The 27,924-nt window shown below is 34.9% G+C and overlaps 1 protein-coding gene across 6 annotated transcripts; it reads right to left on the reverse strand.

Moving 5' to 3' along the window:
• Positions 1 to 1,384: 1,384 nt before the first annotated feature.
• On the reverse strand, positions 1,385 to 27,923 carry CEP44 (centrosomal protein 44). Of its 6 annotated transcripts, none has more exons than XM_087437413.1 (12): positions 27,419 to 27,923; positions 24,681 to 24,978; positions 19,688 to 19,826; positions 16,844 to 16,991; positions 15,536 to 15,682; positions 15,021 to 15,143; positions 12,432 to 12,602; positions 10,557 to 10,763; positions 9,735 to 9,810; positions 4,783 to 4,907; positions 4,488 to 4,525; positions 1,385 to 3,704 (listed from the first exon to the last, which is right to left on the reverse strand). In XM_087437413.1, exons 3-12 carry the CDS (start codon positions 19,777 to 19,779, stop codon positions 3,662 to 3,664), a joined length of 1,170 nt encoding a protein of 389 aa, XP_087293539.1. In that variant the 5' UTR covers positions 19,780 to 19,826; positions 24,681 to 24,978; positions 27,419 to 27,923; the 3' UTR covers positions 1,385 to 3,661. The 6 variants fall into 6 exon arrangements, with proteins under 6 accessions (XP_087293539.1, XP_087293538.1, XP_087293542.1 ...); XM_087437412.1 differs by having other exon boundaries at positions 24,681 to 24,983; XM_087437416.1 differs by lacking the exon at positions 24,681 to 24,978 and having other exon boundaries at positions 12,459 to 12,602.
• Position 27,924: the final 1 nt, after the last annotated feature.

The raw sequence follows: 27,924 nt of genomic DNA on the forward strand, positions 1-27,924 counted from the left end.
GATTAAATGAGTGCTCTAGTGGGTGGGTCACACCCTGGGCTAGCAGGCCCCAGGGAGAACTCCAATGGTGTCTGCCAGTGTCTGCATCAGCACGCCCACACCAGGCCACAACAGTGGCCGCTGCCACTGTCCCAGTCCCTGGAGAGGTGTCACCTCTCACCGAGATGCACTCAGAGGCTATCAGGTGAGTCTCTGTTCACCAAAGCACTGTGCACCTTTGTTTCTGGTGCTTTTAGGTTGCTTTCTGAAATGGGTGAATTTGTGTATGGGCCCTTTAAGAGCTGGTTTTAATTTCTTTGTGAACCAGCTTTTCTGGGGGTACTCCCCAATGTTTTAGTAGCAAGTAAAGTCAGATATTATGCCACTCTTCTCACTTGTGCTGGGTCCAAAAAATGCCTACCGCGGGAGCACTCCCCAGCTCAGGGACTCCGCTCCTCCATGGAGGGCTGTGTACCTTTGGGCTGCTCCCAGGCAGCTGTGAAGCGTGCGGCTTTTGGTCATGTGTTTTCTCTCCAGAAAGGAATTCCCGCGTCTTCCACCTCAGTTAGGATTGTCATTTGTTGTAGCAGTTCCTCTTATCCAGTTTTCAGTTCTCTTTCAGGGGTAATTTTTCCACGAGTAGTTGTAAATTGGCTGTGTCCATGGGAGGAGGTGAGTTCAGAGTCTGCCTACGCCACCACCTTGACTTCTCCCTCATCTTCTTCTACTTTATATGAGACACCACCACAGCATGGCTTGATAAGAGGTGCGCCAGTACTCGCCTGGGATCTGAACCTGAGAACCCCCGGGCCACCAAAGTGGAGAACGTGCACTTAATCGCTACGCCACTGGGCCGGCCCCCCAAAAAATTTTTTAATCAAATTTTTTATTAGTGATTTAGTGGACTTCAGAGAGAAAAATAAGACATACGCACTACATAGTCCCCATTCCTACAAGTATTAGAAATAAGTAAAAATCATGATAAAATGAATACGGATTTTAAAATATTCTCCTCCCCCAAAATAAATTTGCACATTCTCAATGTTGCTACTGCTGTCAGTACTGGCTTTCCAGCTTTGTTCACTTTTTGAGTGCTATAAGAAACCTGCCAATTTCACTAGAAACATTAAAGCTCAAGCAATGTAACAATTAAAGTTTTAATTTTGTAGTTTAATTTTTAAGTTTCACAATACCCCCAACTCTTCAGCCTCTCTACATCCTTCAGCTTGAAAGAAAAAAGACAGATGAACCTAGGGATTGTTAAAAAGTAAAAATTACATCTACATTGTTATTTGAGCCCAACAAGTGTTGTAGTTTGTAAAACTGACAAGGGTCTTTTACTTTTTAATGTTTCCCCAAGTGCCTGTCAATTATACAAAGCTGTGAGTAATGAATGACATAAAAGGCAGTTCCAAAGTCTTTAAGTTTTATTTTTTAGGAAATACATGTTAAAACATTACATTAAAAATACTATAACAAAACAAACAAAACATAGAACTACTTTTTCCAACTTAATACTCCTTAGCTTTGCCTAGAATTTTCATATAGCTGCTGTTACTTCTTTTTAATGTGTTCTCACTAGTATTTTAACCTATGCTTTCTTTATAGTGTTCCTAGATGATCTCTATCCAGACCTATTAACAGAGGGTAGTACAGTTAGGGCAGCACAAGCGGCTGATGCTTTTGTTGGTAGAATAATAAATAGCTTTTATCCACCTTTCAGGACAATTACAGGGATGGAGTCAGTGAAAATTCCAGTTAACTAAGGGTTTAATTACGTAGCTCCAAATAATCTCTCCAGGACTCCCCTCCCTCACTTTCTCAAGACCTTCAAGTTAATCAAAAGAGGCTGGCTTATGGTTACAAGCCACTTATCAAATTGCCTAAGAGAGAAAACTTAACTTTTTCTACTATTTCTAAAAGAATTAGAATAATAAATAATTTGGCTATCTCTTCAATAACTTCAACAAAGTCAAATTTGCTTTATTTTTTCCAAAGATTATGTTCACAAAGTACTATAGTGAGATTCTTTGTAAGTGTTGATGTATGGTATTATCATGAGTTGATTTTATTAGTTCCTGTTTAAATTGTTAGATAAAGTACAAAACAGTTTGGATTCTGAATTTCCACTTGATAATATAAGACATCTTTTACTACATTTTCAATAAATACTTATATTTTGCACATTGTATGTAAATTAGGAGATTAAAAATATTTCAAATCATCTAATTGTGTGTATATATACACTATATAAAGAAAAAAGAGAGGGAGGGATGAGACAAAGAGAAAAGGAGATTTACTTCTTTCTCGCACAAGAAAACTTCAAAAATGCTTTTTAAAATTGGAGTTGAGTCTTTCAAAAAGGAAAATCACATGGTTTAATAAAAGGTAAAGTACTGGCATATGAACCACAAGGTGGTGCTACAATTCCATGCGGGTACTGATAGTTTAGCAGTTAACTTGATGTAGTAGTTTTTTCTTTTATAACAATAACCTCTTGATTTTTATAAATTTTTTATAATTGAAAAAATAAAGCTAATTGGATTCATCAATTCTAGAAATATTTACTGAAACTCTACTAAATTCAAGATTGTAGGCCAACTTCAAAAGTTCATAATTCTAAAGTCTAATGTGCTTTAGAATACTTAAAATGTTTTCTTAAAAGTAATTTCTACTCAGAATTTTAACAACGTTAATGTGATAAATAACAAATTATACATATATAATATAAACAGATGAATAAATATAATCAGATGATCTAAATAATAATAAAAATGAAAAAATACTCTTTTTTCCTTCCAAATAATGGAATCAATTTTAAGACTACCCAGGACTAATATTACATTTTTTATTTATAAAGATGATCTATCTAGTAATTTAAAGTGAATTTCATTTTTCTAGTTTTAATTTCATCTCAGACTTTTTCTCTATCCAGAGAAATATATAACTTCCCATCACTTAAAAAAAACCAAAAAACAAAAAAACCTCACTGTGTATCTTGTAATACTGGATGGCCACCATCTGTGTCTGTGCTGCTGGTCTTAAAATGTGTTACAGAATAGAGCACTAAAATACTCAACACACTTTTCACAGTGAACTTTCTGATCTGCTTCCAAATACAAAAGGAGAATCATACCCTTACTTTCTCAATATTAACTGAAATGTGTTGCTGCTTTTTGATAATGCATGAAATCGTTGCATTTTTGTTTTACTTAATTTTCAATGAGCATTTTTAACTTTTCATTACAACATATTTGTCAGTACAGATGGCAAGATGGTATGTGTGAGAGCCTCCTGGGTACAATATGCAAGTCCCAGTTGGAGTGTTTCCAACAGGATGTAAACCGTGGTCCTAAGCCTGTACTTTAAAAAACATATTACTTAGCCCACTGCCAACAAATGTCAACACAAAAGTACAGTGCTGTAATGACTTCACTCTGTAAAAGAAATGCACTGGCACATAACTTTGCCTAAGAAAAGTAAAACAGAGTAAAGCAGTATAATCATATCACAAAACATTTAAATATTTATTCAGTATTGAAGGAAAAAACTCATATACCAAATGGAATTCAAATTCTTACTAAAAATATTGCCATATATTACAATTTATAGAGAATTCTTAGAATATACAACACATACAGTAGCCAAAGTCCTAGAGAAGTTCATGCAGAAAATCCTATCATTAGTGATTTGGACATTTCAGTAACTCTGCAGTTTCTTCAAACCTGAAATATAATAAAGAAATAATCTATTAAGTAAATAAATAATTCATAATGAGGTATAGGATCTAAGTTGTTGAAATTATGCTTTTGAGCCTAAAATAAATTTCAATATTTTTCTTATTCAAAGGTATAGTTACACTTAATAAATTAAAGTATACTATGGCCAGAGGAGAGGAATAACAACTAGAGTCAATTACGAGTCTTTAATTCTTGGAGCATAAGTTATTTCAGTACTTCCCAAATTTCAAAAAAAATTACAGTTTTTTAAAGTGGTAGGCTGCATAATAATCTTAAACAATTTCATTTCATATTTCCTTTCAACTGCTCTTTAAAAAATCATATGTAATTTCATATCATACTAAAGGTATCGTTTTTAGTATTACCTTACCAATAATTTTCCAAAAAAGACTAGCAATACTTTAATAATACTTAAAAATGTCTCCAAACCATCCATCTACATATATTATTTAATATTTTGATAAATCAGTTACAGAAAATAGATAATACTTGATTAATTATCAACCAAAAATATCTCTGCACTCTTTAATCTGCAATTAATTCCATTAACAATGTTTTACATCACTTGTTGGAAACCAAAACAGTGACTCATCTCACAAACACATAACTGTAGGTAGATTTATTATCCACTGGAGTACTGAAGGAAATTCCATACCTGACTGAGAGACCTTTAAGGTTTGAAACACATATGCACATTCTATATATACTGTAATCCAATACAATTCCCTATAGAGAAATGAATTTCTGTTGCCCCTTTCTGTTACTTACATTTTTTTCATCCTTTCCATTTTCTGGATTGTTGTTTCCTTTAATTTAAAAAGCAACAAATTTAGGCGATTTCTCAAAGTAAACCATTATCAAAGATGGACCATGAACATATAAAACACAGTCTAAAACATTGCATTAAGTACTGTTTACCTGACATGAAGAATTTTATGAGAAACTAAGATTTACACAGTTTCACTATTTTTCTTGCCAATGGCACCTACAACTCAATCTAATGCTTGTTTGTTCTCCTGACCTGAGAAAGGAAATCATCTAAGCAGTTGTCAGTTTTTCTTACCTCTGAAATGTCTTTCAAACCAGAGTAGTTAACAGTTGAGGTTCTGGGAGTTGAATCTGATGATACTGTACTATAACCAGAGGACAGAGGGATGCTTGCTTGCCTATCCTCTTTGCTTTTTCTATCTGTGGAGAAATTAATTTTTAGGTTATCTTTTCCTTTCATGGTGGAGTCAAATATCTAAAAATTTTATGTATAGATGGAAGAAAAACAAACATTATTTTAATATAAAATAGCTAGCTACTGGTATAAATCCAGATGAATTTTTAATTTTCTTTTAAGATAATGACCTATATATGGAGATCTAGATGTTAAATTGGCCAACAAAAATTACAAGAGGTAGGGGCTGGGCCTGTGGCCTAGTGGTTAAGTTTGGCGCGGTCTGCTTCGGCAGCCGTGGTTCGGTTCCCGGGCACAGACCTACACCACTCGTTGGTGGCCATGCTGTGGTGGCGACCCACACACACAATAGAGGAAGATTGGCACAGATGTTAGCTCAGCGTGAATCTTCCTCAGCAGAAAAAAAAAATTACAAAAGGTAATGTCATCTTTATTCTGGTAGCAATCAATTGAATAAATAGGCAAGTTAATTTATTTTTAAATATAAGCTACTGTCTCATGTATACTCTTGTCTTAAAATGGTAGCAACTATTACTAAAACTGACTATATATACTTTTATAAATCAAGAAATATTCTATCCTGAGTTGATGTGTATGGAAAAAATAATGCTTAAAATTCAAGGTTCACAGATTTCTCTTTCTAAAGAACTGAACAATTTTCCATTTCCAGTATTCTGATATTACTCATTCAACAAAATGATGGCAAATCTTTCCTACAACTGAATCAATTACAGAACATCACAGATAAGACATGCTCCTGTCGAATCAATCCCATAAGCCCTGTCTTAGTCACGGTACATTTGGCTGTAAAAACAAGGTGGAAAAAAAAATATCAGACACCCATTTAAACTAGTTTACATAATGACAGTTTTATTGTAAGCCTACACAGACAGCCTCAATTAGGGAACCAAGTAGTATGACATGAAGACTGAAACAACTTTAGAAAGACTTTTACTTTCATCTCTCATGGAACCACAGTCTTTTTTGTCTCCTCTTGCCTATTTGCTCCATTCCTCTACTTACTCATCAGCATGAACTTGGACAAAATGGCCAGCCTAACCCAGGCTCAGCATCCTTGACTGACTTACTCTTGGTGTCTTAATTCCAAATTGCTAACGAAGAGAAAATGATTTAGCTTGACTCCCCTTGGATTGGTATTCTCTGGATTAAGTGTCTATTCTTGATCCAATTAGCTGAGCTCAGGGGTCAAGATCATATGATACAACTTTCAAGACTAGCTACACTAGCTGTCAGAAATAGGTAATTTCAAGGAATAATTTGAATCTAGGCCCGAACTATATGTACTGTGCCCTAATCTTGAATTATTTTCTATGGATAGAGACGGGTGTCCTGTCAAGGTACTATACATTTTTTATGCCATTCAAAAACAGGGAGATCCCAGGACAGGAAACAAGGCCTGGGAAAATAGAATGGAGGGTAAGGAATAGTGCTCTCTGCCCTGCTTTCTGGGGCCTAGACTTTGAGATGTCTATTTAGCCTTGTTGAAGGAAACATTTCATGGTGGGAGAAAGCTGGTATTAGGCAGGTTGGGGGACTATTTGGAGAGACAGCCATATAGGGCATTCCAGAGGTTATAAAATGGGGCATATACAGAACACCAGCCATATTTAATAGCCAGATCAGTTAAGCACACATTACTTTCTGTGACAATTTTTCCTATTGCTTTACTGAGCCTTTAGTAAAGTCTTGTTTGTTTCTTAGCTGTGTTATGGGAGATTGAGAAAAGAACTGATAACTGAGTTCAGGTTGGGAAGGAAAGGAGAAAGTAGCGGCCCCTGAAGACATTGTTGTTATGGAGTTTCAGAGGTGATTGCTAATAGATCCTTGTGAAGAAAGGGGATGTGTAAGGTATGGGACACTAGATTTTCTAGCCAACTCTCCCCACATGACCATTAATCTTTCACTGCCAACTTTGGAGGATTATGACCTTATTTCATTAAGAGAACCACTTGGGTCCTTTGCCATTTAATCAAAATTTGTAAGCCAGTCCTTCCAAATCAAGGGCCAAATATATATCCAACTGATTTCTGAATATTTTGTCTTATGTATTTCATATATGATTTAATATATTCAAAAGTGAACTCATTATTTTTTCCCAAACTTTCTCTTCCTCCTGAATTCTCTATTTTATTAAAGAGTAACAACTATCTACCCAATCTCATGAGTCAAACACAAGTGGTCAGTCTTGACTTTTGCCCTCTCCTTCACCCTTTCTACTTCTATCAGCAATCAAAGCCTGTCAATTCTAACATCTCAATATCCCCCAAAGAAACTACTTCCTCTTTATCTTCACTATCATTGCCTTAGTAGACACCCTCATTATTGTTTTGAAATAATGATCACTGAAATGCCCTTCAAATTACTGTCCTTGCCTGTCTTACTTCCCTCTAATCACTATTCAGCTTTTATGATGACCTTTCCGAAACACAAATCTGATAACAGTCTTGTTGAAAATCCTTCTATGACCCCACAAACTCCATGATTTGGTCTTTCTACTCTTCTGCTTCAACTTCCTTCATGTACCCACACATACCCTTTCTACTAGTCATAGTGGAACAAATTACACTCTTAATGACACCACAACTTTATTAATATTTTTTATGCTGTGAGGAAAAGCATAAAAAAAGCCCTGAGAGTCATGGGCTGCTTGACTGCCTAGCAATCAACATCTAGGTCACTGTATCCCCTACCGAACAAAAATAACTCATAGAAAATCAAGATCATGAGGTCACTTCATTACCTGACGAAACAGAAAGAAAATAAGACCACTCTGTCATGTTTCAACATAGACAGAGCAAGGACACCATGTAGCCACACTAATGACCAGCTACTGTCCTCTCTCCACTAATATGAATGCTTCTTTTCCACTGAAAATTTCAGCTCCATTTCATTCTTATTATCACTCATCAAATTGCTCCTGCTTCCTGATAGCACCCAAACTAGAACTCTTGATTCTTTAAACTCTCTCCAAAATCACCCAACACAAGCCCAATACCTATAATAAAAGCCTCTCCTAACTCATTCTTACCAAAATACAGAGATGCCTTACAGTTCCCCATGGAAACACTGTATTCCTGATAAAGGGAAAATGAATCTGGAACTTCACAAAAACAATTCCTAATTTAACATGATCCTAAGATCAGATTGGTGAATTATCGCTCTCAACATGCAAAGGAAATCAAACCCTGTGCTTCCAAGTAGCACGTATATGTAAGGTATAATGTGTAAGGCTTTATAAATTTGACTCTTTTAATTGATCAGGGTCAGAGTATAAATTTTTTGAGACCAGGTATTCACCTTATTCATAATCTATAATCCATTTCAAATAGTGGCCTATCTGTTCATCACCCTAAGTCCTAGCACAGTGGCTTAAACTTGGTTATGTGTTAATTTAAATGCATTAAAGGTATGTTCTGTAATAATAGTTAAAAAATAATAAGCCCAAACATGCAAAATAAAACTTGAAAAGGCAACATTTTGCAAACAGCAGGCATTCAATATTCTTTCAATGCATAAAAATTTGAGCTCTACCATATACAGATACTGAAGACAGAAGTACAGGCGGACTTTCTGTCTGCTAGACAGACCATAGGATAAAGTTCTTGCTGTCAGGGATCTTAGAGTTTAGCTTTGAAATTTGTTGAGTAAATGAATGAATGATACATGAAAAAAGTCAACACTCTATCAAATCTGAAATTTGTAGTCTATAATAAATTTAGTGCCTGTAATAATAGCATCTTAAATAATAGTATCTAATAACCTAATCATTGAAATTGTTCCCTGTGCAATGAAACTGGCATGTGCACTAAATACGCAATTGTTAAAAGAAAACTTCACAGATAAGTTGCCTAGATTCAAATCTGTTCCATAATTCAATAGCTGTGTGGCGTTTGGCACAGTTATTTAATCTCGTTATACTTCAGTTTCCTCACCTGTAAAACATGGATAACAATAAAACTTACCTTGAATGGTTGCTTTGAGAATTAAATTTGTTAATATAGCAGTCAGAATAGTGCCAGACACACAGTTAGCACTATAATGTGGTGGTGGTGGTGGTGGTATTATTAAATTGGTATATATGTAGTAGTTGAAAAATTTAATGACATTAAATATCCACAGACTTTGAAATTTAACTTCATTATGTATTCTTAATTGGACAAAATATATCTTCTGCAAATACGATTTAATTACAAACATGAGACAAAATTTAGACCTTTGTGTTTTCAAAAAGTATAAGAATCAAAAAATAAAAGCTGTCACTGAAAAATAGCCTAGAAATCTTATCCTTGCTGCTCAGTCACAATGAAAATGTCAGTAGCCTAGTGAAGTTAAGTGAGATGGAGAAGACCTTAACTAATTTTAGATCTTTCTCATTTTATCATCATTAGTGAACTGTCCAAATGCAAGAGGTTTTTAACACTTTACAGGTTACTGACAAATGTGTTTTCTTCTCTTACATGTATTATTTACATGTGTGAAAGCTACTACTTAAGTTTAATTAGAAACTCTGGAGGTCCATTTTTATTATTCTAGAGCACTTCATAATTAAAAGAGTGAAACATCCCCAAAAGTTTGCAATTTTGTACACTGGAATTTATTCAACTACTATGTCATGTAAGATATGTAAGCTGGCTTTTTTAGCAATTCTTGACTTCAGTAATCTGTAAATTCAATATTTTCTTTGTTCCTAGGAGATTTACAGCTTCCAAAAATACAAGGCTTGGGAATATTAAAATTTCCAAATACCTATAAAAAACATTTTTCTGAAAACTCCTTACCATATCACCCATACCAACATCATAAGAACTTACCAGGATTCAGAATATCCATGTCACTACTAGAAGCATAGTCTTCATTCATTTCATTAAAATCTATATATTCATCATTCTGGAATAATATAGTTTAGTATTTAGAATAAAATGAAAAAAAAGTTCTCATTTTTTATTCTTACTGCTAAGCATAAAATATAAAGATATGATAAATGTTTAAATATTTTTAATTATTTTATTTATGAAACAAAAAATAAATATTCCCAATAAAAGAAATAATCTTTTAAATGCGGAAGCAGATAGTAACCTTCTTGAATCTACTTTCTAGGAAGAAAAGATAGACTAGGACCAGAAATTGAAATCCTGAGTAAATCAAGAAACAAATTTCTCAGATTTGATAAGGCAATGGCAAATTTGGTAACTGTTTCTATGAAATTTGCAATTTGATTAAAGTAAGTGAGTGAGAAAAGGAAGTTATAATTTTAATTTTTCTTCTCCTGCCAACTTTACCTTTTTTCACACTGTAAAAGGCCCTTTGTACTATTAAAGGATATAAAATAATTTCAAGCTTTTCATAAATAAAATCAAACATTATCTTACCTCATTTTAAGTACTTCAGGTATTAACAGTTCTAAAAGCTCACCTTACAGGTTTGTCAGATGATCTTATTTGATGAAGAGAAAAATAATAGCCACAACAACAAAACAGGCTGTGTCTACATAGAACTTCATTCCAATTAAATATTCGCCATTACCTAAATATTCTCCTATTTGGCATTTCCAAAAGAATACACACATAACAGTGAATAAAAGAAATACTTTATTGTATCTGAGCTATTCTATAAATGTTAAGGAAAGCAAATACCTTTTTAGACAAAAGCATTTCTGTTTCAAGAAGAGTGACACGACTTAGAAGATTGGTCCAGGCTTTTTCATTTACCATCACTTTTCCTTTCATTTTTTCTTCCAAAGAGTCTAATCTACTCTCTATCCAAGTCAGTTTCTTAAGCTTTTCTTGGCATTCAGCAAGCTGAGTCTGTAGTGCAGTAATCTCAGGATTAACTTTTATGTCCTAAAATGATTAGAAAGATTAAAAATAATATTACACAAACTGAAATTCCTTTAAAATTCAATGTATTGCCATTTCCATTGTCTTATTTCAATAGTTACAATAAGCAGTAGAGCATGAGAGTTAAGAGTGCTGTTTCTGGGGGCAGACCACTTGGACACATAAACTAGCTCGTCTGAGATGTATGACTTTGATGCCTCAATTTCCTCATCTACAAAAAAAAGAGAGATAACAGTACCTACTTTATATGGTTCTTGTGAAGATTAAATGAGTTAATTTGCATAAAGCGCTTAGAACAATATCAGGTAGTACAATAAAACCCTATCCGAAGTTTCACTTTCCTCGGTTACCCTGAGTCGACCACAGTTCAAAAATATTAGATGGAAAATTTCAGAAATAAACAATTCATAAGTTTTAAATTGTGTGCCGTTCTGAGTAGCGTGATGAAATCTCACAGCAGCCTGCTCCATTCCACCCTGTCCCGCCCCAGACATGAATCATCCCTTTGTCCAGCGTACTCGCACTGTATACGCTATCCGCCCAGTAGTCACTTAGTAGCTGTCTCGGTTATCAGATAAACTATGGCCGTATCGCAGTGCTTCTGTTCAAGTAACCCTTATTTTCCTTAATAATGGCCCTAAAATGCAAGACTAGTGCAATTCAGATATGGCAGAGAGAAGTCATAAAGTGCTTCCTTTAAGTAAAAAGGTGAAAAGTTCTCAACTTAATAAGGAAAGAAAAGCATCGTATGCTGGAGTTGCTAAGATCTATATTAACTTCTATTATACTATATTGTTAAAATTGTTCTGTTTTATCATTAATTATTGTCATTAATCTCTTACCATGCCTAATATATAAATTAAACTTTATCATAGCTATGTGTGTATAGGAAAAAACACAGTATAGGGTTCAGTACTATCCGTGGTTTCAGGCATCCACTGGGGGTCTTGGAATGTCTCCTCTGTGGATAAGGAGAGACTACTATAGCTTCTTGTAACAACATCTAGCACAAAGCTAAGAGGAAATGATAGTGCATTGAGATTGTTCAGTTTGCTATAAACAGGAAATAAGCCTAATGGTCATCTGGTAGTTTTTATAAATGCTAACTGTATACTGAGATGTATAGAAGTCACAGGACATAGAAGAAAGAAAGAAAAAGAAGTTTTAGCAGAAGCAGTAGATATTAGACACTATAATGGAGTCTGTGGCAACAAAGTAATAGAAATGGTATTCCAAGAGAGAAAGAGAGAGAAAAAAGAGAGAGACAGAAAAGGACAGCAAGGGCCCAAAAAGGAAAATGAAAAGGCAGCAGGGTACCAATTTTTTCCATTCATCCATATAGGGAATAGGTGGTAGAGGACTTGCACTGTACTAAGTAGCATACCTCTACCTCTCACTAGATTGTAAGCTGTTTACAGCCAAGTACTGTATCTTATTCATCTTTGCATTACCCATAACACCTAGCATAATACCCTAAACATAAGCAGTAAATAATATCTGTTGAATTACATTCATTAAGACTTTTTGATTCTTAAGTAATGGTAACAAAGATAATGTGTCATGATTAATAATTCAAAAGGCTAGAAATATTCCAAAGTTTAGATGCTGAAATAATCATGTACATCAAAGTAAGAAATACTGGCATCTGTTATAGAAGTCCAAAATTGTTACTTGTTGATCAGACTTGATTTCAGGGACCTTTACTTCAGGAATCTTCATTTCAGTAGCCTTTAAGTCACACACATCAAATGCTTCATTAACATCTGTGACTGTACTTAACGCATCTTCAGGTATGTTAACACTATCTTCATCATACAGGTGACGGATCACCACAGCCTTCTTCTGCAGAGAGAAAAATATGTCAGAGCTGCTTCAATGTTTTCCTCACACAATTATTTTAAACATACACATAGTAATTTGCAAAAGGAACATCCTATCTTCCCTTTAAGACTTACGAACATTTAAATTACCACATATAATGTATATATCAAACATTATAAACTATTATTAATATTAATATTTTATGTGTGATGATGAAATTGTGGTTATAATTTTTAAAAGCATTCTTACATTTCAGAAAAATATTGAAATATCTATTCAATGATGTCTGGGAGTTGTTTCAAAATGTTTCAGATTTGAGGGGAAAAATGCTGGGAAAAGTGGTTACAATAAAGATGAAACAAGATTAGCAAAGAGTTGACAAATTGCTGAAACTGAGAATGGGTACTTTTGGAAATGTTTGAAATGTTCCACAATAAAAAGTTATTTTAAAAAGGTTATCACATACTTCACATATAAATAATTAAGAACTGGCTCCGTGAGTAGGACTCAATACAATTTTTTTCCTCTTAAATAAACCACAAAATATTAGACCTTCAGCTAACAATTCAAACCTAATAACAACAAGGGGAAAGTCCTGAGAGTAGGGATTAGATCAAACTACGAATTTACGTAGAACTCTTCTGCTTGCTTCCTTTTTTACAGACAGTCTGCATACACACTATAGAAACTTAACATATGTGACACAAAAGTCACAAATAGCACTCTATAGATGGCACTCGGAAAGCAGACAATTTGCTTTAGTATTGACTCAATTTTTGTTTATGTACTTACTGATCCCAACTTTTCTAAATTGGAATACTTTTAATACTTATTCAAATTTCTGATAAAGATTTGATGTAATTGATAAAATTTTGATAGATAAGTAAACTTTGTTTTAAGAACAATAAAAACAAGTCTAACGTCTTGAAATTTTGCATCTTTCTTTGTTAGGACAACTTAGTTTACCCCTCAGCCCCCAAACTGAAAAAGAAGATTCAAAAATACATTTAGTTACATTAACTCATATTTAATAAGTGCTTATAGTGTGCCTAATCCTGTGCTAAGCACAATGAAGGTAAAAAAAAAAGCAGTATAAGAAAATCTCTGTTTACATAAATTCCAGTTGGGGAAGGATACAAGATACAAATCACTTGACAGAAAATAAAACTGTATGAAACCAACAAGAGCTGATGAGTTAGAGACTCATGTGGACAAGAACTATGGGCACATATTCAAAAACAATGCCTCTTTTAATTCCTTTTCTCATTGCCCTCCTTACCTGGAGCAAAACAGACATATTAAAAAAAGTTATTGACATAAGAATCTTTTTCTTACAGTGAAATGTCACTAATTTTTATAAGGGCATACAAGTACAAACGTCTTTTTTTTTTTTTACTTTTATATTTTTATTTATTTATTTTTGGTGAGGAAGATTAGCCCTGAGCCAACATCTGTTGCCAATCCTCCTCTTTTTGCTGAGGAAGATTGGCCCTGGGCTAACATCTGTGCCCATCTTCCTCTACTTTATATTTGCAATGCCTGCCACAGCCTGCCTTGATAAGGATCTGAATCTGGGAACCCTGGGCCACTGAAGAAGAGCACATGAACTTAACCACTACGGCACCAGGCCAGCCCCACAAATGTCTCTTTAATAGACTCTGTTTATATAACTCATGTATTTTGAATTGGGGAAAAATAATTCTCTAGATTTTACTTCAGCCAGAAACTATTCACATCCATTATCTAATTACACATTGATTATTCATCTGGTATTCTATCCTTCAATCTCAGAAAAAGCTTGCCCCAGATGGAAGACAGCTGAAAGTATTTTTATCATTATAAAATGATATTTTGGCTTCAATTTCCCTTGGAGATAAGAAACACCATCTCTAAATGCATTGGACTCATTCAGCCACAGGTACTTAAAGCAGACAAGGGCAGGGAAGATATCTATCAACAAAGAGAAAATATTCAAAACACTAACCTAAAAACAGATGATAGGTTTAAGGATTATCAATCATTGGATACTTCACACTCCTGGTACAGAAATATGAATGTATGTAAATGAATCATCATAACCTATCACTATAACTAATGGTAGGCTCTTCGTATGTTCACATGTTTTAGGAAGACTACACACATAATTAAAAGTAAATGTTCATGATTGCATAATATAACCTTCCTAAATCATGACTATTCTATCTGGGAAGTGAGGCAGAATTAGGAATTAGAAACAGAAAGAGAAAGCTTGTTCAATTTTACATTTCTACTCTCTTCTTATAACTTCAGGAATGTTCCCCAGATAATACATGGTATGCACTGTAATATCTGACTAGAATGTTTTAGCAGATGCTAGTCAGAAATGTGAATCTTGCATATTGGATTAATTAGGTAATAACTCTTAACACTATAGGATACATTTTCTTTCTATTTTCCTACCTTTCCTGAAGTCAAAAACCTTCCAGTGATGTCAATACCAACAGGATCTGTAGATGTCTTCTCACTGCTTGAAGAAGGTTCTGATTTAACAGAATTGATTTTTTTTCTTTGTTGTGATGGAGTCTAAAAAAAAAGTATTAAGGCCTAATAAATTTTGTCTGAAAGCATGATATAAATTTAAATTCTATTATCATTTAAATTTTCATATATGAAATATGACTACTAAATAATGAGAGTCTAATGAGACTAAATGCTTTTTGAAGAGGTGATGAAAATGTATTGTTTGAACTGTTAGTTTAGAATGAGTAGATCCAAGTCACAAATGTGTAAAAACAAGTAACTAGTACTTAAAGCAAACACCAGGCATCATAAGGTTACCCAAATCTGTGAATAATGCAGTAATTGTACTATGCATTCACTTGCTGTCTAGGGTATTGATTTTATACATTGTATTGATTTTATACATTAAACTACTGGGCCACTTACCGTAAGTTAAAATCTATTAATAAAATTACCTTCTCAAGACTACTCAACTCCTTATGCTTTTTCATCACGCAATTCAAAATATCACAAATAATTTGGATTTTCCATTCTGCAAATCCACATTGGATAAACTGCTTTTTCGTCAAGATTGGTTTATAGTTAAACTGATCACGAAGAAGCTGTAAAGAAGGAATAGATCAACATAATAATTGGGAGCAATTTTTTCAAAAGTCCAAAATGGTCAATGGCCACCTGGTCAGGGACGTAGTGCCATTTTTGAGAGGAGGAGGAGGATCAAGCCATTAAATAAGGGCACTAATGAGACTGCAGGAGTGGTGTGAGGCACGCCCAGGTAGGAGAGGTATCCAGGTAGAAAACAGATAGCTAGGGATGTACCAGATAATAGATGGCTGTCCAGAGAGATGGAGAAAGATAGTTAATCATCAAAAAGTTCAAATAGCCTCATAGGTACTAGAAAAACTCCTATAGAAGAAAGAATACCATACCAGATGTCAGAAAACCATAGTTCCATTTGTTTATAATTCTTCCACTACATGATTTTCAGACAAGTCAGCAGGCCTCTGAGTTTCAATTTCTCATTTGTAAAGTCAGAGAAATAGACCAAACCAGTAATTTTCAAACCTACTCTGTGGAACTCTAGGATTTGTTAGAAGTGCCTCTTAGGTTTCCATGGAAGCTTTCTGGGGTGAGAGGCAAAGAAAGGGAAGGTATAAGAGCTCCCATTTCATCAAATGCAACTTTCAACTTAAAAAAGAAAAATTAAGATTTGATTTGATAAATGGGCTGTATGATTTTTTTTAAAAGTTTAAGAAGACCACAGTAGTGAGCAAAACTTAATGGTTTTTTAAAATCAAATATGAGATTAAGTTCAGTAAACATAAAGTACAAGTATAGATACTAGAGTAGATATAAAGACATGGTCTCAGACATCAAGGATCATAAAATCTCATCAAAGTTGTAGTTCCCTCTTACAAACAACTAAATTAATTCCTAATTCTATGAACCACAAACTTTACTCAATAAAATAATATTTCTAACTTATACCAGTATACCAAATTTTACTAAAATTTGATATAAAAAGGGCAAATGATAACCAATGACAAATGTTTATCAGCTGTCATATTTAGAGCATGAAACATAAAGCAAATTTGAACTACACCTTGATTCAAATAAGCATTGCATATAAGTGAGATAAATGTATATGAAGATACTCTGTCACCTATACATGCTGCATATATTTAAGGAGTCATGAAAACATTAATCTTAAAATAGCATTCAATGACTTCTAAAATAATTATTATTTCATAAACTCAAAATACCTTATAGACAGTATCTATAAAGCGCAAGTCATTCTTTGCTATGAGCTCTATATTGGATTCCATCAGAAGTTCAGCTACATAAGGTGAATATGAGGTAAGGGAATAGCTGATGATGGGTAAAGATGCTGCTGTATCTCCTTTTATCAAACTGTTAGGAAAAAAAGAAAAAAAAGATTTAATGAGTATAATTCCAGAAAGTTGGATAATCAGGGAAATATAAGAAATATCAGTAATTTATAACTCAACACTACAGCCATAATAATTAGGTGATGCACAAGACCCTTCAGACTCCATCCCTAATCTAAACCAGTCTGGCCAAATTACTATGAAATACTATTGTTCATTTGCTCAAAAACTTACAATAGATCTTTAGTACCAAGAGTCTATTTACCATAGTATTTACTGATTTTCCAAAGCTTAGCCTTACTCGATCGAGTCCATTTTCTCCTACTAATAAAACAAATGTACCACCGTACAGTACTCAAGTATACTTCATGAGTTTGCAAACACTTGTTACATGACCTCATTTGCTCTTTACCACAAACCTGCAAAGGTAAAATATTATGAATTCTGAGTTACAGATGAGGAAAGCAGGGCTGGAAAAGGCATCTACTGTGACTAGGCTGATCAGTTTACTATCTTCTACTTACTTCAGGCTCATTAGAAATCTGTACCTTACTAGCTTATGCTAATTCCTCCAGTCTAGAAAGGCACCCACTCTTCTCTATCTGTTATTCATTCTTTATGAATCAGCAGTCAAATCTCAAGCCCTACGTGAAGCCATCCTCAGCTTTGTGATCCATGCTGATCTCTCCCAGAACGACTCCCAGAGTATTCCCTATCTGATGCCTCATGCTCTGTCTTGTACTGTTTCCTCACTGTCTACACATACGGATTTTATTTTCTCACTGTGAAGTACCTTCACTGATGCTCCCACCACAAAGCACAGGAGGCATCTGTTCAATGAGCCAGTTACATTTTGTTGAATTGAGGAAATAACGTACTCACAAAAATGTATTTGTTTGCCACAAAATTCAAGACATACATAAATCTCCCCACCCCAGCCCAAATTTTTTTTAATAATACAGAGAACAAATATACGATGATAACATTATATTTTGCTTTTCAGGACAAATATAAATTGTTTCTCTTTTATGTCTATGGGTAAAATAATATTCTACCCAATGAGAAAACTGCTCTGGCAACCTTGTCTATCTGTAAGACAGTTCAAACACAGAAAATGAAAACAATACTTTTGAGCAGCAAAATCTGTCCATTTTATGCACACTATGAATAGAAAACAGCCAAGTCTACACTTAACACCCCTTACATTAAACAATCTCAAAAATCTTGGTTATCTAGGTTCTAAGGACTTAGATTAGAAACAGGAAGAAAAATAGATATTATAAACACAAACACAAAAAACAGCAGATGGCAAGAAAAAGTTTAAAAATGGGAAATAGTAGAAAGAATCAAAATATGTGGAGTGTGTGTGTGTACGTGTGTGTGGGGACAGGCGATCTGAAGAAACAACAGCAAATTAGCATTATCTATCTCAAGAGACCCTGCAGATATTAATGTGTTATGAATAACTTAAAAATTACTGTTCTTAATGATACTCTTGTGTCAATAAGAAAATCAAATGTTTTAATGCTACACTCAGAAGACAGGAGAATAATCAGTCTATTTTAGAATTATTCCTATCCAAAATATCTTTTAAAATGTTGAGGCTCAAAGTGGTAAGAAGAAACCTTGGCTACTCAAACTGGTTAAGTCCCTGCAAGTCTGGATAGCAGAGATTTCACTGTTCTGAGGAACCAAGATACGAGTGGTACATACCATGGAAGCAGTCTATGGAATATCTTCTGCTTCTCACATATGATGCCTGTAATAACAGTCATTAGAGCTAAGCTTTCTCCTCACTCTCCTCACTATCCTTTCATTTGCAGCCTCTCTTGGGGTTAGCTTTCCCTAGTAGACAATTAGAATATCCACTCTTATAGGTAAAGCCCATTATTCCAGAATTCTACTTAGTAGTTAGTTTAACCAAGTTTCACTCTACTACTTGAACATATGCCTAATCTGGACTTGTCCCTTGAAACACTGATTGAATAAATGTCTAATTAGCTCCTAATATGTGCCAGGCACAATTCTAGACGTGGGGATACTGCAGTGAAGAAAACAAAGTACCAGGCTTCAGCTTCCATTCTAGTAGGAGAAATACTTCATCAGTAATCCCAGCCAAGAAGAAAAAGAAGTATTAAAGAACAGAACATGACAGGAGTACCACATTAGATTGGCAAGAACATAGAAGAAATGTATGTTGTTACATTCTATAAAAGCAAGTAAGTCAGATTTGGAAAGTGGAAACTAAAGCAAAAGGTTCAAAGTAGGGTCTGTTAAATGACATAGCTTATAGCTTAACAGCAATCCTCAAGCACGGTATAAGTTGTTATAAGAAATCTATTAGCTAGAATCTTTCAAATCAAAAAGAAATATCCAACTGAACATGTGAGGGTGGTAAATTATATAACTAATGAAATCCATTATACTTCTAAAAGCATAAAGTTTAAAAGTTGTACAGAGACCATAATTTACACTGGTATATATTGTATTTCTACATCTACAAGGTGTTTTCAATCTCTTGAGTTGGAATTTTTCATTAATTCATACTTAGAAACAAACTCCTTTCTAACTGCTTTCTAAAATATTTTAATCATTTCCAGGAAAATTTTTAAAGGACCCAGACAAAATCTGTATTTTTATTTAGATACTCCCCCACATCAAATATTATCTCAAATCATTACCAAAAAGAATACAAAAAAGTTTGATATTATAGCTTACCCTACACAATCCACCTCTTCAGGATAATTTAACGAGCGAAGCACCTGTTCTAGGTTCCGTAAGCTTCTTTTTAAGTCACCTGTTGCCATCATTTAACATTAGATTCAGCTCCAGCTTTTGAAACAATCTAATTTTTAACCTAAAAATAAAAATCCATGAAAGATTGGTTAAACCAGTGTATTTTTTTAAGCTTCTCTATTTTGTTTATATCGCCTACTGACACTTACCATATTTATCCTAGCTACTTCTCCACTAGTTTTTCTTTCCTACTGGTCTAGTACTGTCTTGTATCTACTATATATTCCTGAATGTCAGGTGCACTTTTCCCCTAATATTTTTTCCTTACAAAAAATAACTTTGTCTTATGTTCATGTTCTTACAATGTGTCTGATATCGTATGACACTCTCCCAAATACTTTATTTTGAACAACAAAGTACCATTTGAGAAGACACACAAACCTGAAATAATCTCCAGCAATGACTATTCTGGATGCTTATAAAGGCTACATAATAAAATTAGTAAAAAATAGAGACATAGCAATTTAGCACAGATCTAGTCATTATTCCCAGGACTTTAACCTTATATAGCTGCCAATCAGACGCTTCAGTTAAAAAATAAAAATAGATGAGTTAAGGAAAAAAGGGTTCATCAGTTAAATATGTCAGATTAAATGCATGTTACCTTCATTTCCTTTTTCTAAACACCACTAAAATGAATGTAAATGATTAAAACCGTATATATTCGCCAGGGCAAAGAGAACTAGAGGAGATTCCACTTGACAGAGGATGTATTAACAAAACTTTGGAAGATGGAAAGCAAATGGATGAATGATAACCAACCTAACAGAATAGGCCAATCTCATCTGACTATTTAGGAGGAAACTAACAGCAACAAGATAGGTTCAGAAACGAGGGGCCCCTGAGACTTCTGGAAGGCTGAGGGGTAGGGCCTGGGGGGCTGAAATAAGGATGATTATTTGAGAGTCCATATAAGAAGCTACTAAACCCTAGATTTCTACTTTCCCTTCCCCTTCCTACCCCCACACATATAACCCACTCAGCTAGGCAACTACCTCTCTGCTTCCCTGGGTTTAGCAATGAGTTTTTAGATAATGTCAGAGCACAATTCATGAAAAAGAATTGATAAGTTGGACTTCATTAAAATTGAAAACTTCTGTTCTACAAAAGACACTGTTAAGAGAATGAAAAGACAGGCAACAGACTGGGAGAGAATATTTATAAAACACATATTGAATAAAAGACTTGTTTCCAAAATATATAAAGAACACTTAAATTTAAGAGTAAGAAAACAAAACAAACAACCCAATTAAAAAATGGGCAAAATATCTGAAAATACATCTCACCAAATATATAGATGGCAAATAAGCATTTCAGAAAAGATGCTCAACATCATATAAAAAGAAAAACTGAGATATCACTACACACCTACTACAATGGCTAGAATCCAAAAAACTGACAAAACCAAACGCTTATGAGCATATGGAGCAAGAGGAACTCTTATTTATTGCTGGTAGAAATGCAAATGGTATAGCCATTTTGGAAGACAGTTTGGCAGATTCTTACAAAGCTAAACATACTTTTACCATACAATCAGCAATCATGCTAATAGGTATTTACCCAACTGATTTGAAAACTTATGTACATACAGGATCCTGCATGCGAATGTTTATAGCAGCTCTATTCACAATCATCAAAAACTAAAAGCAACAAAAATGTCTTTCAACAGGTGAACGGCTTAAAAAAAACCGTAGTGCATCCATACAACGGGATACTACTCAGCAATAAAAAATAATGAGCTATAAAACCACAAAAAAAACCATGGATGGACCTTAATGTATATTGCTAAATGAAAGAAATCAGCTTGAAAAGGCTACATACTGAACGATTTCAATTACATGACATTCTGGAAAAGGCAAAAACTGTAGAGACAATAACGACTACAGAGATCAGTGGTTGCCAAGGATTCAGAGGGAGGAGGAAGGGTTGAATAGCTGAGTGCAGGGGAATTTTTTAGAGAGGCAAAACTATTCTTTACAATAAAGTAATATTAGATACATAACATTATGCATCTGTCAAAACCTACAAAACTGTATAGCACAAACAGTAAACTTTAATGTAAGCAAATTTTAAAAAACCATTTAGGATGCTGGGAAATCCCAGGAAAGAATGCAGGCTGTGGTGAGAGAATCTAACTGTATTACCAATGTGTGAAACAACCTCATAGAAGAGGATGGGTGAAAAAGATGCCAACTAACTTTGGAAATGAGTGGAGGCTGTGAGACTCAAGGCAAAATGAATTGCATATAAACACTGTACTGTAGTTTATAAAGTTGTTTCCCACATACGTATGAGTTAATTCTGATACTTCTATACATATACACTGAAATTGAACAATTCAGTAAATGGATGGCTCAATAGTAGGAGCCAGGTTTCTCACTGCTGGAGTGGGAATTTACAGATAAGCAAGGGGAGGAGACTAGAATGCGCCATGCCTAATGGATTGCAGTTAGAGACATCAGTAGGAACTCATGTTTAGTTCAATATAGATACAGACAGCTTCATACTACATTTATAGATAGGTGTATATAGATAGCTTAGTATATACACATATATTTCCTTTCTCTGTCAGCCGAAAGTGACTAAAAGCAATGGCACCCCAGAAGCAAAGAGTGCACCTAGCATCCAGATCTTGGTGTGTAATGCTGTTCTCCAATAAAAAGAACCACAACCCCCTGGAGAAATGGCCAATTGTAGGACTGGGGCAGGAAATATACAAGACGAGCCTGAAGTATTATGTAGTCATAGAAAGTACACAGAAAACACACAAACCAATCTCACATTGATGGGAGTACATCAAAGGCACACAGGAGCCAAATGAAAAACGCAATGATCATAGCAGAAACAATTTGAAAAACAAAATAAATAAAATAGTATTGGATTATAACCCAAAGTATAAAAGAAAACAAAAAATCAATCAGTATAATTCAACACATTAACAAATAAAGCAGAAAAATCTTATAATCATTTCAATACATGAAGAATAGGCATTGGTAAAATTCAACATTCATTCATGATATAATTCTTGGAACATCAGGAACAGAAGTGAGCTGCCCGCACTTGATAAAAGATATCTACAAAAAAATCTAGAGCAAACATCATACTTAATGGTGAAATATTGAAAGCTTTCTTTCTGAGATTGGGAACTAGGCAAGCTTATCTACTCACATCATTTCTATTCAACATTGTACTAGAGGTGACAGACAGTACAAAAATGCAAGAAAAAGAAATAAAAGAAACAAATAAAAATGTCATTATGCACAGATGTCCTAATTGTATATGAAAAAAATCCAAAAGAAATAATAAGTGAATTTAGCAAGGTTCCTGGATAGAAGGCCAATATACAAAAATCAATTGTATTTGTATTCCCTAATTAGAAAATTTTTAAGAAATTACATATGTATAAATAATTCACTATTGCCTCAATAAATATCATAAACGTGAATAAATCTAGAAAAGATGTGTGAGACCCCAAAACAAAAAACTATAAAACTTTATTGAGATACATTAAAAAAGCCCTAAATAAGAAGAGGTATACACCTTGATTAAGGATTGGAAGACTCAATAAATTGATAAATTGTTCCATCGATTCAATGCATTCTCTCCCACCTCCTACACACAAAAAAATCCCTCCTGTTTTTTTTAGGTGGAAATTGACAATGTGATTCTAAAATTATATAGACATGCAAAAGATAAAGGATAACTAATATAATCTTGAAGATTAAAATTGGAGGACTTAATCACTAAGACTCATTATAAAGTTAAATTTAGACTTAGTGAAAAGATGTACAAACAGAACAATGGAACAGAACAGAATCTAGAAACAGACCATGTATATATTGATAGTCTAGATTTATGACAAAGTTGATGCTGACTAGCCCTGGAGAAAGGATGGTCTTTTTCAATAAATGGTACTGTGTCAACTAAATGGAATAAATAAATGGAATAAATTGGAATAAATAAATCTTGACCTCTTGATGTAAAGAGTACCTCACATCCTTCAAAAAATTAATTCCAGGTTTGTTGAAGACCTAAATGTAAAATGTAAAACAACCAGGCTTTCCGGAGATCACAGAGGAGAATACGATCTTCAGGTAGAGAAAGATTTCTTATCTTATGATTAATAAAATGAACCACATTAAAATCAGTAACTTCTGTTCATCAAAAGACACCCTTAACCGAGTGGAAAGATAAGCCATCAAGTGGAAGTTGATGCTGTCAATATATACAACCAACAAAAAGATTCATGTCTAGAATACATAAAGAACTTCCTACCAAGCAATAAGAAAGACAACTCAATAGAAAAATGGGAAAGAGACTTGAACAGGATCTTTACAACGAGTAAACACGTGAAAAGATAATCTCATTAATCATTAAGAAATTACAAAGTAAATCCAAAATGTAGGCTGTAGAGCACGCAACTCACACAATGCTGTGAAAGGGAAAATTGTAAAATTACTTTGGAAAACTTATTGGCTATGTCTATTAACACTGACACACATAGGGCCTGTGAAACAGGAATACAATGCCAAAGAATATACATAGCAGAATGTGTGTGTGTGTGTGCACCAAAAAACATGAACAATATTTGAGATTTTAAAAACAATGGTTCATTTTTTTAAATACCAAAGAAAATAATACCATGGAATTATATTTTTAAATGACTCATTTTATTGCATGAGGTAAGGCTTTCATTAGATTCTCAAAGGAGATTATTCCCAAAGGAAGTTCATAAAATAAACAAATAGTAAGACAGGTAAATAAATGGTTAAGAACCTTTGCTAGAAGGAGACAAAAGACTTTTAAAATATAAGTCTAGTCAACCAGGAAGGCAAAGCTCAATACTACACTTAAAAATATGTATTTGTAACTGTCCATGGACACCTTGTAGGAGGAAAATAATATATAACAATACCTTGCATAATGAATCCTCTGGGAATGAAGCTCCTTTAAAATGAAGTCATTGACATTAAAAACAAAACAGAACAGGGGCCGGGGCCATGGCGTAGCAGTTCATGGCGTAGCAGTTAAGTGCACGCGCTGCGCTGCTGGCGGCCCGCGTCCAGATCCTGGGCGCACACCAATACACCGCTTATCAGGCCATGCTGTGGTGGCGTCCCATATAAAAGTGGAGGCAGATGGGCACAGATGTTAGCCCAGGGCCAGTCTTCCTCAGCAAAAAGAGGAGGATTGGCATGGATGTTAGCTCATGGCTGATCTTCCTCACAAAACAAAACAAAACAGAACAATTCATAAATTAGGTAAAGTAGAGTTAGTATGATCTTTTCCCCCTAGTCAGCATTCCAGCAGTTGCCCAGGATATAAATCATCTTGTTACACACCTTCCTTGTATCTATACATAACTAGAGGTAATAAGGCTTGCAATTTGCAAAATCCCAAATTTAGTAAGCTTTCTCTTTTAAGCCACCAGTCACCCAATTCTGTACCCTCTCTCCCTCTCTAGGAATACACTATCTTCCTGTTTCAAGTCTCCTTTCCTTTATCAACGTGGTAAAGAACAGGTTAATTATCGAATCTACTTTTATATTCTCACGAATGGGTTTTAGTAGTATGTTTCAGCCAACCAATTACTTCAACTAAACATTTACATTTTTAGGCAGAGGGAATTTCAGGTACTGTCAAATAGAAGATAACTAGAAAAAGAGGAAGTGATCCTGAAATCACATTATACCAAATACTGGCCAAGAAGGTAAACCTTATTTAACATCTTTTAGGATGGCTGGGGGATAAATGGATATATGGAAGCAGTAAGAGAGAGGACTTCCCAAAACCAGGCTTTACTTTCCTGGGATAGATGAAGTAGGAACTAATCTGGCTGTAACTGCAAAAAAGTATATTCTTGGGTGTTGTCATTGGCCAATATAGTAGGTCTGAGTTTATTTTAAGTTGCAGACCCATCTATCTTAACCCAATTCTTCTAAGGGCACCTTTTGCCCCTAGGACATTCTATAACTTTAAAATAAATTGTATCTCTTCCCACAGACTTTCTTTAATTCTTCCAAATGTATATTCCATCTTTCCACTACATGTAATTTTGTTTTAATACTTTATGGTATCTTTCTATCTTTCCTTTCTTTGAAGTCTTGAAAGTCGCATATTATTTCTACCTCTGGTAATGGAATTTCTGACAACAAAGTATGTCCCTAGAACACAACCTCTTCAGTACCAGCAGAATAAATATTTTGAAGAAGAGTAAGATACAAGTACAGCTTGGATCTGCAGATGAAGGAGATAAGTGATAAACAGGACAGAAAAAATAAAGGGACGAAAAAAGTGAGTATTTTAAAAATAAATTACAGCTACTATTCTACATTTTCATGAAAGGCTTCACTAAGTGTATTATAAAATTGAAAAACACTAAAATTATGATATTAAAAGAAGCCAATCTAAACTTATGCACACTTTAACACAGTACTTTCAGAGAAGAAAAATAACTTACTTTAAAAAAAAATTGCTTAACGTTTTCACTTTATAACCCTTATCCTTTAAAGGAAATTAAAAGAAGAAAGGATATATTACTAAGCTTGTAGCACAGATTCACCCATTAAGATGGTCTCCTCCTGGAGAGGAGGAGAGAGGTCTGCAGAGAGGTCTCCTCTTCCTGGCTCCCTCTAGAAAGTTCTCTCTACAAGTCAGATCCGCCCAATTGAACTCATTACCAGAGATCTTGTGAAAACGGTATAAAATAGCGGTTTAAGATTTTTAATCTAGCTCAATCTCATTGCTGTTAGAAGTCATTAAATGATGCCTCCCAATAGAATGCCCAGGAAATCAGAGTGATTTTTGTTCAAAATGAAGCAACTAAACTGACTAGTGTAACGATTATGGTCGATGGCTAAGAGTTTGTGACATAGCTCACAAAGCTAGATATTATCTAAAAACTATGTATCAAAAATAGAGAGTGGAGATAAGGAAAAATTAAGTTTATGAAACTTTTCGCAAACGATATTAGGGAAATACTGCTCTAAGAGATAGAAAGGTCTGGGAAGGGGAAAACATTGAGAAAACTGAGGAAAAAACAAAGGGAGTTAAGGGGCAAGTATATAGCCCAGTGGGACTGCTGTGTTCACATATAACACTGTTAAAAGTTTTTTATATGTGGATATAATTTTTAATCCACGATTAAAAATTGTGGACAATTTTAGAAAAACAGTCTATTACAGCCACAATTACAGAATTAAAATCTCAAGATTGATTTTTTTCCATAGTGAGGGAAAAGTCTGTAGTCCTCCAGGAAGGAGGAGAAATACTGAAACACGAGGGAAATGTAAGCAAGGAAAACATCAACTACTTTCATCTCTTCCTTCTAGTCAGTATTTCCAAGGGGCTGGATCGCTTCTCAGCTCAGAGGATCCAATAGGAGGAATCAGTCTGTCTCTAACTTCCCAACTCCAGGTCACAACCTAATCTGAGAGGAAGAGCTGCCACGATTCTTCCTACTGTGTTCAAAAGGATATACCAGTTGGGTATACTGCCAAGGCATATCTAGGGCTCCCTGATCTCCACTTGGTTTAAAAGGATGAAAAGCTAGACCTGGTCATTCGCCCTCGCCCCGGGCCTCGGTAAGGGCAGCGGAGAGAGGCGACCTCTGCCCGAACTAGGGCGCAGCCTCGCCAGCTCCCCCGGGCTCACCCAGCAGCCGCCGAGCAAAGAAGCGGGCTCCGAAGGCCTCTGGCGCCGCACAACAGGGAGAAGGAGAGGTAGGACATGTAACCAGAGATAGCCGTCGGTGCCCAGCGTCCAACAACCAGTCCCTGCAGCCCGACGCCTGCCCCCAGGCGCGCCTCTCGCGCCGACCGTTTGTATTTGGAACGGTGGGTCGAAGCCCGCCAAGCCCCGCGGCAAGAACTTCAAAGCTGCCGGCTCCTCAGCGCTCCGTGATTCCTCGCCGCAGATTCCACACCATGTTCGTCCAGACCCCTGAGGGGAATGACTCTGCTGAGAGCCTTCTCCATGGCCAGTCCGATCCCAAGTTCCATATTAATAGTTTGTTTAGTTTTGATGCTCAGAGTGGCTCAGGCTGTGAAGCGAGAAACAGGGACTCTATAGCGAATCGTAAACAACGGGGGTGAAAATGCTGCTTCTTTAAGGCTCAGAACCCGAACGTCACTTCCGGCAACAATAGGAAACGTCAAAAC

Source organism: Ceratotherium simum, chromosome 12 (assembly GCF_057802395.1).
Source record: "Ceratotherium simum simum isolate JZ-2026a chromosome 12, ASM5780239v1, whole genome shotgun sequence".
NCBI lineage: Eukaryota > Metazoa > Chordata > Mammalia > Perissodactyla > Rhinocerotidae > Ceratotherium > Ceratotherium simum.